Genomic DNA, 14,269 nt, shown 5'->3' with positions numbered 1-14,269 from the left:
TGAGCAGTGTGGTGAGCTGGATGGAGAGGAGGGACGGCCATCGATTGTTTCGACGGTAGAACGCCCAGGTGGGCGTGGGGCGTGGAAGGCGTGTCTAGTCGGTACAAATGAGAGGGCGCGGGTACCACTCATTGCACCAGGTGACCGCGCGGGGGGAGGGGTCAGCCCTCCGCCGCGGAGCCGGAGGCGCCTGGTCACTTGTCCCTCGCGCGGCGCCGTCTGCGCAGCTCTCCGTGGGGTCGAAGGAGGCCGCGGGCTTTGCGGTTCCACTTCTGGTTCCGGTTCCGGTTGGAGCTCACCTGCGGCGAGGGCGGGTGGCCATGGCGTACTCCACAGTGCAGAGGGTGGCCCTGGCCTCGGGGCTCGTCCTGGCTGTGTCGTTGCTTCTGCCCAAGGCCTTTTTGTCCCGCGGAAAGCGGCAGGAGCCACCGCCGCTCACCGAAGGTAAGCGATGCTACAGGGAGGGCGGTTCCGGGAATCTTCGTCCCCGCTAGAGAAGGCGGACCCGGCGGCGTGTGGGAGGTGCCAAGCCCCTAGGTTCTTTTGACACCAGCGGGCAGCTGCCCGAACGGGTCCCTCCTGACCTTCCACCGCAGGCAGGACCAGGAGCGCACGCAGATAAGCCTGGGCACACTCCCCGGTTGCTGGCAGCCCCTTCCCCTCACTGGCCTAACGCAACTAGTCACCGTCTGCTCAGGTGCTCTGAGTCAGGAGGGCTCCCTCTTGGATTCCCCTCTTCAGGGCTTCCGTGTGCTTTCTGTCGTGCATTTGAATGAAATAGTTGGAATTGGTACTGTTAACCTTAATTCATTGTGTACTTTCAGTTTGGTGTTGGGTGCTCACTGCGTCGGGCTTTTTTTGTGCCTTTGTAAATATACCTTGAAGATTTTAATAATAAGAATTTAAATTGCTGAGATGAACAAAGCTCTGCGTTCCCCTTCCCTGAACAAGTATTTGTTAATTTTTTGTTATTGGCATGATGTATGTGGCGGTTAAAAAATCCACTCTTTGGTTTGCATTCTGGGGCTTTATGGGTGAGTGTAACACGACAGGGATGCCAAGGCTGGGAGAAAGAACTGGAACAGTTCTTTGTAGGTCGTGAAGTTACGCTACCTTGAGTCATGGTTTTACAGTCTCCACACTTACACTAATATTCAACCTGTTGATTGTTGGACAGCTGCTTTTGAACTGAAACTCATTTCCCTCTAATTTGTATACACTGGCTGTAACTCCACCCTCTTGTACCTCACAGATAATAAATACTACAAATGCAAAGCACCAAGCTCTAGGGATGGAGAGCAGATCGAACTCATAATTGTTTATAGCGTTTGCTTGATAATCTTTGTTTGTAAATCTACCTACCTGGGAGAGACTTCTTAAAAAAAAAAAAAAGTACATGGTGGTTTTTTTTCTTCTTTCTGTTTTATTACAAAACCCCAAAGGTTTTGCTCACTTTGTCTAATGATATTGTCTGCATTGAAGAGTAAATTTGTGATGACCCTAAGCAGTAAAGATTTGTCTAGAATAGTCTCTTATCACAGTGAATTTTCATTATGCTCAATTATCTTGAATAAGTTCTATTCATTGTGAGTGGGAGACACTCTTCTGAATGTTGTATAGAGAGGCGTTTAGACATGGGTTTTTCTCTTAACTCAGGTGGTAATAATGTTCTCATTTTAGAATCTTTGTACTTTCTGTTCTCTTCATTCTTGAAGTGTTCTTTCCTCAGCTTCCTTCTCATGGCTCACGTTTCAGCTCAAATGTGATCTCTTCAGAGAGACTTTCCCTGATGACCCTAGCTAACTTTTTTTCCTCAGCTTCCTTCTCATGGCTCACGTTTCAGCTCAAATGTGATCTCTTCAGAGAGACTTTCCCTGATGACCCTAGCTAAAATAACTTTTTTTTTTTTTGGCCACACTGCGTGGCTTGCGGGGTCTTAGTTCCCAGACCAGGGGAACCTGGGATTGAGCCCCAGGCCACTGCAGTGAAAGCACTGAGTCCTATCCACTGGACCATTAAGGAACTTCGACACTATTGTTTCTTTTCACTGTTCCTCCCTTGTCTCCACATCCCCTCCCTTCCCTAATTAGCAACTGTTTGAACCTGCTTAGTTGGAACTCTGGGAAGGTCATGGAGGCTGAATGAAGCCTATTTTCTGTAATCGAGTAATGAGGGTCACAGAATTTTGTGCCCAGGAGCCCCACAGTGTCCTGCTCAGTATCAAGTCTTTCCAGGTTTTTCAGTAGTTCAAAGAAACTAAGAAGCCAAGCTTAGAGAAGATTTAGTCTGGCAGATGCAGAAGAAAACTTGAATACGAAAAGTGCCTAGAAGTGGGGAGGATAATGAGGGGCTTTAAAAATAGTTAGGTCTTCTAGAGGTTAATGCCAAAGCGAGGGAAATGAAAGGTTAGAAGCCAGACCCAATAACGTGCAATTAACCAAGTTCACATTATATTTATGAATTCATCTATTTTGTGCCTCTTTGTTATTCCTGTGCTAGAAAACCCCAAGTTCCATCTTCACCACACCCCACATGACTTACGCAACATTTCAGGTCTGAAGACAAAATATACCTTCTCTGGGAAGTCGTTCCTGGCCACCTCCTGCCCCCTGGTGTCCCACACACGTGCAGCACTTAACTCCATCCTATCATATACAAGGCCCTAGACTGTAAATGTTGGTGACTGAGAGACCCTTGAGGGTAAGGACAGTGCAGGAAGAGAGGAGGGAGAAGGGAGAGATTAAGAGATGATTCTTAGAAAGAACCGCTGGGTGAACACAGGAGATGAAGGAGTCACTGAAAAGTTGCACCGTCTGTCGTTTGAACAGGCACAAATATTAACGCAAGTTCGTGTGCCCGACGAAACGTCGGCGTTTGGAGAAGAGAAAGGTTTATTGCAAGGCCATGCAAGGAGACAAGGTGGCGCATGTCCTAAAAAGCCTCCTGCTCCTAAAATAACTCTTTACACTCCCCTCATTCCCTATTTCATCATGTTTTCTTTTCTCTGTTGAAGGCATTATTATATGATGCGACATTTTATTTATTTACTCTTTTTTTTGTCTCCACCTTCTAGAATGTAAGCTCCTGAGGGCAGGCACTTTGTCTTGTTTACTATTATTTCTTCAGCAGTTGGCATATAATGGACAGTCAATAAATACTTTTAAATGAGTACGATTATGAAGACACTAATATTGTGAGTTCTCTTTTTGCATTAATTACCAAAGTAGTATAATCTAGGCATAAACCTACCTTGAATGATGTTTTCCAGTAACTGAAATTTGTTAACTAAAATCCCTGCCCTGGTACACTGACATTTTAAAAACGGTGAATCCCAGGGCTTCCCTGGTGGCGCAGCGGTTGAGAGTCCGCCTGCCGATGCAGGGGGCGCGGGTTCATGCCCCGGTCTGGGAGGATCCCACATGCCGCGGAGCAACTGGGCCCGTGAGCCATGGCTGCTGAGCCTGTGCGTCCAGAGCCTGTGCTCAGCAACGGGAGAGGCCGCAACAGTGAGAGGCCCGCGTACCGCAAAAACAAAAACAAAAAAAAACAGTGAATCCTAACCATTATTGGGTTATATACCCCTTTGAGAATCTGGTGAAAGTTATGGATTTTTTTCCCAGGAAGAATGCACATGCTTTTTATACATACATTCAGAATTTGAGAATCAACTCAGAGAATCCACAGAACCCAGAAACCCCTGTTTTGAATAAAGGGACTGCCCTGATTATTTGAAAATTCCTAAAATTCATGCCATTATATCAATAGCTTCCATTTCTGCCCATTGGCATATATGTGAAACAAGCACAGTCCCTTTTCCATGTAACAGCTGTTAGGATAGTCTTTTAGCAAATACTTATGATGTACACTTTTACATAGTTTACACACAACGTATAAATATTGTTAATTCCATGAAAAAATGAGCCAAATCCCTGCCTTGAGGAATCCACAGTTTAGTAGAGGGAAACAGACATTAAATAAGTGCAGAAAAGTGTCAGTTATAGGTACTCAAATCCTTGCAGGGAAGTGGGGAGACACATGTTAGAATGGTCAGTTTTCTTGTATTCTTTTTTTTTTTTTTGCGGTACGCGGGCCTCTCACTGTTGTGGCCTCTCCCGTTGCGGAGCACAGGCTCCAGACGCGCAGTCTCAGCGGCCATGGCTCACGGGCCCAGCCGTTCTGCGGCATGTGGGATCTTCCCGGACCAGGGCACGAACCTGTGTCCCCTGCATCGGCAGGCGGACTCTCAACCACTGCGCCACCAGGGAAGCCCGAGTACTTCGTTACTTTTTATGGCCGAATAATATTCCATTGTGTGGAATATTCCATCCACATTTTATTCATTCATCAGTTGAAGGGCATTTTGGGTTTTGATTATTAAGAATAACACTGCTGTTAACATCTGTGTACAGATTTCTGTATGGATACATGCTTTGGTTTCTCTTGGGTATATGCATTTGGGAAATGAAAGTATTTTAGTGTGGCTGGAACTAAGAGTGGAATCTCTGGCTCATATGATTACTCTATGAGCAGTTTTGAGGAACTGCTAGATTGTTTTCCAAAGTGGCTGCATCATTTTACATTCCCACCATTAGTGTGAGGGTTCCACTTTCTCCATATCCTCACCGACATTTGTTGCTTGCCTTTTTGATTATAGCCATCCTAATGGGTGTGAAGTGGTATCTTATTGTGATTTTTTTTTTTTTTGTATTTCCATGATGACTAACAACATTGACATCTTTTATAGGCTATTTGTGTATCTCCTTTGGAGAAGTGTCTATTCAGGCTTTTGCACATCTTTAAATTGGGTTTCTTATTGTTGTAAGAGTTCTTTGTGTATTTTAGGTACAAGTTCATTATCAGATATATGATTTGCAAATATTTTCTTCCACTTAGTAAGTTGTCTTCACTTTCTCAATGGTGTACTTTTAAGAAAAGTTTTAATTTTGATGAAGTCTGACTTATTTATTTTCTTCTCTTCTGCTCTTGGTGTCATATCTAAAAAAATAATTGCCAGATTCAAGGTCATGAAGATTTATGCCCATGTTTCAAGTTTTATAGTATTTACTCTTATATTTAAGTCTTTGATCCATTTTGAGTTAATTTTTATATATGGTGTGAGGTAGAAGTCCAACTTCATGTGGATATACATTTATCCCAGCATTATTTTTGAAAACATTATTCTGTTTACATTGAATTGTTTTGACATCCTTGTTGAAATTCAGTTGACTAAGTGAGAGTTTATTTCTGGACTCTCAATTCTGGTCCATTGATACAAATATCATATATACCCATCCTTATGCCAGTACCACACTGTCTTGATTACTGTAGCTTTGTAGTTAAGTTTTGAGGTCATGAAGCATTAAGTCTTCCAACTGTGTTCTTTTTTCAAGATTAATTTCTGAGTCTTGTGGCCCAGCATTTCCATACACATTTTAGGATCAGCTTATCAATTTCTGCAGAAGCCAGCTGGGATTTTGATTGTGTGGAATCTGTAGACCAATTTGGAGAGTATTGCCATCTTAACAATATTAAGTCTTTCAATCTATAAACACAGGATTTCTTTTTATTTATTTAGGTCTTTAATTGATTTCAAAGAACTTTGTAGTTTTCATTATACAAGTCTTATTTTGTTAAATATATTCCTAAGTATTTTATTCTTTTTGATGTTATTGTAAATTGAATTATTTTACTAATTTTATTTTCAAATTGTTCACTATTCTTTAGAAACACAGTTTTTGTGTATTAATATTCTGCAAACTTGCTGAATTGTTTATTAGCTCCAGTACATGATCTTGTTCTCTGCGAACAGAGATAATTTTACTTCTTTCTTTCCAATCTACATGCCTTTTCTTTCTTTTTTTTTTTTTTGCCTAACTGCCTGGGCTAGAACCTCTAGTACAATGTTGAATATAAGCAGTGAAGAGGGAACATCCTTGATTGTTCCTAATCTTAAGAAAGCTTTCATACCATTAAGGGTAATGCTAGCTGGGGATTTTTTTAAAGATGCCCTTTGAGGGAGTTTCCTTCTCTTCCTAGTTTGTTGAGTATTTTTGCTATGAAGGGGTGTTGAATTTTGTCAAATGCTTTTTCTGTGTCTAGTGAAGCGGTAATGGGGTTTTTGTCCTACATTCTGTCGATATGATGCATTACATAATTGATTTTGGGCTGTTAAACCAACCTTGCATTCCTTGGCTAAATTGAGGAGGTAATTCTAAAGTGTTTTTATTAGCCAGATTAAGAAGAACATTCCAGGCAGAGGGAACACAGCAAAAACAACACCCAGAGCCTTGAAATAGCTTTAGAGTTGTAAGAGATGAGACTTGGGGCCAAATGGTAAAGATTTTTTTTTCCTGCCATACTTAAGGAGTTTGGATAGTATTCTAAAAGTAGAGGAGGCCACTTAAGTTTATGAGTAGAAGAGAAACATACAGTCTGAAAGGACACCTTGGCAACAGTATAAAGTCTGTATCGTGAGGATTTTTTCAGGGAGAATATTGCAGTAGTCCAGTTGAGACATGAGCATCATTAAGTGAGTGTCTTTGGGCTCATCAGTTAGGATTCTCATGGTAAGTCACAGGAAATTCAGCTGAACTGTCCTAAGTCAAAAAGAGAATGTATTGATTAGTCCAAATGAAAAGACCCTGTGTTAGAATTGGCCTCCTGTGTGGTTTTGATCTAGAGATTCACAATCTGATTTTCTGTGTACTTTTCACTTATGGGTTCCTTCTCAAGTTGACTCTGTTGACTTCTCAGGGTAGCAAAAATAGTTGCATCAGTCCCAGATATCACCTCCTCACACTTAATTGTCCAGAGAAAGAATGTTTCTATTCTTTTGAACTCTTCCTTCACTCCCATCTTACTCTTATCCCCTCCCCCTCTCCCCACACCTATTCTTTCCCAGTAGTTCCAGCTAACACATCCTCCCATCTTAATAGCTTGAATTAAGCTATTTGCAGTGCCGTGGGTAGAAAGAATATGCTGATTGGCCACTGTGGAGTTGAGAGTGATTCCCAAAGGGAAATAGGAGTACAGGAAGAAGAAGGAGTAAATGGAGCAGGAGAGGCATCAACGTTGGATAGGAGGGAAGAAAACAATTTTAAGAGACATTTTTAAATAGACGTGGAGCGTGAGAGAGAGGGAGGCATCTTGAATTATTCTCAGTTTATTGGCTTAGGTGAATAAATAGATGGTAACACCCTTTACCAAAATAGTAGTGAAGCAAAGCAGATTAAAGGGGAAAGATGATGAGTTCAGGAATTTGCAGACTAGTATCATGTCCCCTTCTTCCATCTTTTTTCCTAAGTTGACATCCCTAGCTGCCTCATCCATTCCTCATATGACATAGTTGCAAGTATCTAAACATAGCCCTCTTAGATGGCAAACAATAGCAAGTGTAAGCCAGTTAGCTCATGGAAGAGCAACCCCCCCCACCCCCCTTTTTAAAATTCTTTACTTCTATTAATGCATCTTGGGGATTGCTTTAGATTTTTGGCATTTTACTTGCTGACCTTGCTGTATATTAGAATCTTAAACTTCTTTTTTTTAAATAGGAGCTACTCATCTAGGTTTTGTCCATTTTGTACATTCATTTGATGTTTTGGAACCAAATATAGCAGTTTCTAGCCTTTCCTCTTGCATTTTATCTATTGGTCCAGAATTCTAGCCTCTTGACATTTTTTCAGAATATTTATTGTTCCATTCAGTGTATTTGTTTTACCATCTCTCTCAGCTATATGCCATTCTTGATTTTTTAAAAAAACTTTTTTGTTAGACATTTTCAAACATAAACAGAAGTAGAGAGAGTAGTGAGATGAATCCACATCACCCTGCGTCATCATCTTGTATCATGTATATCCCCACTTACTTGTCCCCCCATACACTCAATTATTTTGAAGCAAATCCCAGACATTGGGTCATTTCATCCGTAAACAATTTTGTATACATCTCTAAAAAATAAGAATTCTTCTTAAAATAGCCACAATATCATCATCACACCTAAAAAATCAGTAATTCCTTAATGTCATTAAATATCCAGTCAGCGTTCAGATGTCTCTGACTGCCTCATAATTTTTTTTCACAATGTCACCCTTGCTTTTGATTAGCATGTCTTCTTGATCATTCAAATTATTTTTTAAAATCTATCAGTCATTTGAAACTGCTCTTCGGGTCACCCCAGTCTATTCATTGAAACCTTTTGTGTAGAGTCATTAAACCAGTTGGTCATTTGATTGCTTTACTCCATCTTATTCTGTCTGTTTTAGGCTGTGGTCCACCTTCTTCCTCCCTTCTCCCTTCAGTCTGTTCTCAACATAGCATCCATACTGATCCTTTTAAAGCATAAGTTTCTCCCTCTGTAAAACCCTCCAGTGGCTTCCTGACTCACTCAGATGAAAAGACAAAGTCTGTACATGACCTACAAGGCCCTACTTAATCCTCTTCCCCATTTCCTCCTTTCCCCCTTTCTCATTTTGCTTTGACCACACACTGGCCTTCTCACTGTTGCTTGAACATGCCAGGTGTGCTCCCACCTCAGGGCCTTTGCATTTGTTGCTTCCCCTGCCTAAAATGCTCTTCCTTGGATAGCCATGTACCTTTCCTTTATCTTTAGGTCTTCGTCTCCTGAGCCTTCTCTGGATACTCCAGCTAAAATCTTTATTTCCCCCCAACACATCCGATCCTCTTTGCCTGCTTCATTTTTTCTTTACTATTTATCATTATCTTGTGTATTATCTCTTTTCCCATTTAGAAAGGAGGTTCCATGAGGGTAAGGATTTTTGTTTGTTTTGTTTACTGCTGTATCTCCAACTTTAGACCAGGCCTGCACATTGTAGAAAATCAGTATTCATGAATAAAGGAATTAGTGAATTGAGTGAATTAATGAATGCTGGCTCCCAGGGATCATGGTTTCCTCTATTAGCATTTATAAGCCATTACTTTATTATTACTATTATTATTACTGTTATTTATGGTTACATAAGTTATTGTGCACCCATATGATAGACTATTATGAATCTAGTAAATTATATTCATGAGGGGTTGGAGTTTTTATGTTTTTTGTCTGTTTTGGTGGCCAGTTTTCTTTTTCTTTGAACTCAAAGGGGAAAAAATACCGGTTTGTCTGGGATCACTGTGGATTTATAAACAGGGTAGACAGTACAAATACAGAATTAATTATACCTGAACTTGAAATCTGATACTGTGTACCATTCTTCTTTTTAATTGTAGTTGATTTACAATGCTGTGTTAATTTCTGCTGTATAGCAAAGTGATTCAGTTATACATACATATACATTCTTTTTCATATTCTTTTCCGTTATGGTGTATCACAGGAGATTGAATATAGTTCCCTGTGCTGTACAGTAGGACCTTGTTGTTTATCCATTCTATATATACTAGTTTGCATCTGCTAACCCCACACTCCTACTCCATCCCTCCCGCAACACGCCCCCCCCAACAACCACAAGCCTGTTCTCTATATCTGTGAGTCTATTTCTGTTTTGTAGATAAGTTCATTTGTGTCCTATTTTTTAGATTCCACATATAAGTGATGTCATGGTATTTGTCTTCCTTTCTGACTTACTTCACTTAGTATGGTAATCTCTAGTTGCATCCATGTTGCTGCAAGTGGCATTATTTCGTTCTTTTTTATGGCTGAGTAGTATTCCATTGCTTAAATGTAGCACATCTTCTTTATCCATTCATCTGTTGATGGACATTTAGGTTGTTTCCATGTCTTGGCTACTGTGAATAGTGCTTCTATGAACATAGGGGTGCATGTATCTTTTTTGGATTATAGTTTTGTCTGGATATGTGCCCAGGAGTGGGATTTCTGGATCGTATGGTAATTCTATTTTTAGTTTTCTGAGGAGCCTCCATACTGTTTTCCATAGTGGCTACACCAACTTACATTCCCACCAACAGTGTAGGAGGGTTCCCTTTTCTCCACATCCTCTCCAGCGTTTGTTATTTGTATACTTTTTAATGACGGCCATTCTGACCAGCGTGAGGTGGTACCTCATTGTACTTTTGATTTGCATTTCTCTAATAATTAGCGATGTTAAGCATCTTTTCATGTGCCTGTTGGCCATTTGTATGTCTTCTTTGGAGAAATGTCTAGGTCTTTGCCCATTTTTCAATTGGGTTGTTTGCTTTTTTGTTTAAGTTTTATGAGCTGTTTGTATATTTTGGAAATTAAGCCCTTGTCAGTAGCATCATTTGCAGATATTTTCTCCCATTCTGTAGGTTGTCTTTTTGGGTTTTTTATGGTTTCCTTTGATGTGCAAAAGCTTGTAAATTTGATTAGGTTCCATTTGTTTATTTTTGTTTTTATTTATATTGCCTTAGGAGACTGACCTAAGAAAACAATGGTACTGTTTATGTCACAGAATGTTTTGCCTGTGATCTCTTTTAGGAGCTTTATGGTGTCATGTCTTATGTTTAAGTCTTTAGCCATTTTGAGTTTATTTTTGTGTATGGTGAAAGCTGTCCAACTTTCCCAACACCACTTGCTGAAGAGACTGTCTTTTCCCCGTTGTATATTCTTGCCTCCTTTATTGGAGATTAATTGACCATAGGTGTGTGGGTTTATTTCTGGGCTCTCTGTTCTGTTCCATTGATCCATATGTCTGTTTCTGTGCCAGTATCATGCTGTTTTGATTACTTTAGCTGTGTAGTATTGTCTGAAGTCTGGGAGGCGTATGCCTCCTTCTTTGTTCTTTTTCTTTGAGATTGCTTTGGCAATTCTGGGTCCTTTATGGATCCAGAATTTAGGATCATTTATAAATAAATAAATTTTAGGATTATTCTAGTTCTGTGAAAAATGTCATGGATAATTTGATAGGGTTAGCATTAAATCTGTAGATTGCTTTGGCTAGTGTGCTCATTTTAACGATACTAATTCTTCCAATCCAAGAGCATGGGATATCTTTCTATTTCTTTGAGTCTTCTTCAGTTTCTTTTATTAGTGTTTTATAATTTTTAGCATATAACTCTCACCTCATTGGTTCGGTTTATTCTGAAGTATTTTATTTTGGGGCGTGTGATTTTGAAAGGTATTGTTTTTTTACATTCCCTTTCTGATATTTCATTGTTAGTGTAAAGAAATGCAACCAATTTCTGTATGTTAATCTTATATCCTGCTACCTTGATGAATTCATTTATCAGTTCTAGTAGTTTTTGTGTGGAGTCCTTAGGGTTTTCTTTGTATATAGTATCATGTCATCTGCATATAATGACAATTTTACCTCTTCCCTTCATTTGGATACCTTTTATTTCTTTTTCTTGTCTGATTGCTGTGGGTAGAACTTTCAATATCATGTTGAATAGAAGTGGTAAGAGTGGGCATCCTTGTCTGGTTCCAGAATTTAGTGGGAAGGCTTTCAGCTTTTCACCATTGAGTATTACATTGGTTGTGGGTTTGTCATAAATAGCTTTTATTATGTTGAGATATGTTCTCTCTATACCCACTTTGGTAAGAGTTTTTATCATGAATGGATGTTAAATTTTGTGAAATGCTTCTTTTGTATCTACTGAGATGACCATGTGGTTTTTGTCTTTTCTTGTTTATGTGGTGTATCACATTGATTGATTTGCGTGTGTTGAACAATCCTTGTGAACTTGGGATGTATCCCACTTGGTTGTGGCGTATGATTTTTTTTATGTGTTGTTGAATTTGGTTTGCTAATATTTTGTTGAGAATTTTTGCATCTATATTTATCAAAGATATTGGCCTGTAATTTTCGTTTTTGGTGGTGTCTTTGTCTGGTTTGGGTATCAGGGTGATGGTGGCTTCATAGAATGTCTTTGGGAATGTTCCTTCCTCTTCAGTTTTTTGGAAGGGTTTGAGAAGGATCAGTGTAAGTTCCTCTTTGTATGTTTGGTAAAATTCGCCTGTGAAGCCATCTGGTCCTATAATTTTGTTTGTAGGGAGTTTTAAGATGACAAATTTCACTTCTAGTGATTGGTCTGTTCAAATTAGCTGTTTCTTCTTGATTCAATTTTGGTGGGCTATATGTTCCTAGAAACTTGTCCATTTCTTCTAGGTTATCAAATTTGTTGGCATGTAATTGTTCATAGTATTCCCTTATGGTTCCAATATTTCTGCAGGTATCGGTTGTTATGTCTCCTTTTTCAATTCTTATTTTGTTTATTTTGTTCTTGGTGAGCCTGGCCAGAGGTTTGTCAATCTTGTTTACCCTTTCAAAGAACCAGCTCTTGATTTTATTGATTTTTCTTTCTGTTTTGTTTTGTTTTTTAATTTATTTTCGGCTGCGTTGGGTCTTCGTGCTGCACGTGGGCTTTCTCTAGTTGCAGCGAGTGGGGGCTACTCTTTGTTGCAGTGCGTGGGCTTCTCATTGTGGTGGCTTCTCTTATTGTGGATCATGGGCTCTAGGCACACGGACTTCAGTAGTTGTGGCTCATTAACTCAGTAGTTGTGGCACACAGGCTTAGTTGTTCTGCTGCATGTGGGATCTTCCCAGACCAGGGCTCAAACCCTGGTGTCCCTGGCATTGGCAGGCAGATTCTTAACCACCTTGCCACCAGGGAAGCCCTCTATTGTTTTTTAGTCTCTATTTATTTCCTCTCTGATCTTGATTGTTTTCTTCCTTCTGCTGACTCTAGGTTTTGTTTGTTCCTTTTCTGATTGTCTTAAATGGTAGGTTAGGTTGTTTATTTGAAGTTTTTCTTGCTTTTCGAGGAAGGCCTGTATCACTATGAACTTCCCTCTAAGAACTGCTTTTGCTGCATCACATAACTTTTGTATGGTTGTGTTTTCATTGTCATTTGTCTCAAGGTATTTTTATATTTCCTGTTTGATTTCATCAGTGACCCATTGTTTGGTTTTTTAGTAGCGTGTTGTTTAGTCTCCGTGTAATTGCTTTTTTTCTCATTTCTTTTTTCTGTGGTTGATTTCTAGTTTCATGCCATTGTGGTCAGAAAAGATGCTTTTGATAATTTCTATACTCTTAAATTTGTTGAGGCTTGTTTTGTGTCCTAGTATGTGGTCCTAAAGAATGTTCCATGTGCACTTGAAAAGAATGTGTATTCTGGTTCTTTGGATGTAATTTCCTGAAAATGTGAACTGTTCTATTGCATCATCTAGGATCTCTGTTGCCTTATTGATTTTCTGTCTAGAAGATCTGTCCAGAGAAGATCTGTCCATTGATGTGAGTGGGGCGTTAAAGTCTCATACTATTATTGTATTCCTGTCATTTTCTCCCTTTATGTCTGTTAGTATTTGTTTTATGTATTTGGATGCTCCTATATTAGGTGCGTATATGTTGATGAGCGTAAAATCCTCTTCTTGTATTGACCCTTTTATCATTATATAGTGTCCTTTATCTTTCTTTATGGCCTTCGTTTTAAGCCTATTTTGTCTGATATGAGTATTGTGACCCCTGCTTTCTTGTCATTTCCATTTACGTGAAATATCTTTTTCCGTCCCCTCACTTTCAGTCTATGTGTGTCCTTTGCCCTAAAGTGGGTCTCTTGTAGGCAGCATCTTGTAGGCTTTTGTTTTATAATCTAATCTGCCACTCTGTCTTTTTATTGGAGCATTTAGTCCATTGACGTTTAAGGTAATTATTGATATGTATTTATTGCCATTTTAAACATTATTTTCCTGTTGATTTTATATTTCTTCTCTGTCCCTTTCTTTTTCTTGTTTTTCCTTTTGTGGTTTGATGATTTTCTTTTGTATTATACTTATGTTCTCTTCTTTTTGGTTTTTTGTGAATCTCTTTTATGTTTTTGATTTGTGGTAACCCTGTTTTTCAAGTGTGTTAACCCCATTGTATATCTACTTGCCTTAGACTAGTAGTCATATAGGCTCAAACACAAGCAAGGGAATTTTAAAAATCTACATTTTCTTACTCTCCTCCATCACATTTAATGATTTGGGCGTCCTCTTGTACACCTTCATGTTCATTGTTTTGCTGTTCATTGTGGTTATCATCACTTTCACAGAAATTTTTTGATTTTTTTTTTAATCTGTGTACTGGTTTATTTAGGTGATTTGCTTTCCAATTGTGATTTTCTCTTTTCTATATATTCTATTTAGAGAAGATCTTACAATATTTTCTTTTAGGGGATAGTTTTAGTATTGCTGTATTCTTTTAGTTTTTGCTTGTCTGAAAAATTCTTTGTCTCTCCTTCTATTCTAAATGATAATCTTGCTTGGTAGAGTACCTTAGGTTGCAGATTTTTCCCTTTCAGGACTTTGACTAATATCTTGCCACTCCCTTCTGGCCTGCAGCGTTTCTGTAGGGAA

At 39.3% G+C, this 14,269-nt stretch overlaps 1 protein-coding gene across 1 annotated transcript in view; it reads left to right on the top strand.

Moving 5' to 3' along the window:
• Nucleotides 1-320: 320 nt before the first annotated feature.
• Nucleotides 321-14,269, top strand: part of RIC3 (RIC3 acetylcholine receptor chaperone) — a 47,693-nt gene continuing 33,744 nt past the window's right edge. Inside the window, exon 1 of the mRNA XM_007459838.1 lies at nucleotides 321-444. Coding sequence (XP_007459900.1) covers nucleotides 321-444 — 124 coding nt within the window. The remainder of the gene's footprint in view (nucleotides 445-14,269) is intronic.

This window comes from Lipotes vexillifer, unplaced genomic scaffold, assembly GCF_000442215.2.
Source record: "Lipotes vexillifer unplaced genomic scaffold, Lipotes_vexillifer_v1.1 scaffold61, whole genome shotgun sequence".
Taxonomy (NCBI): Eukaryota; Metazoa; Chordata; class Mammalia; order Artiodactyla; family Lipotidae; genus Lipotes; species Lipotes vexillifer.
The sequence above is the reverse complement of the archived record's forward strand: the minus strand, read 5'-3'. Positions and strand labels throughout refer to the sequence as shown.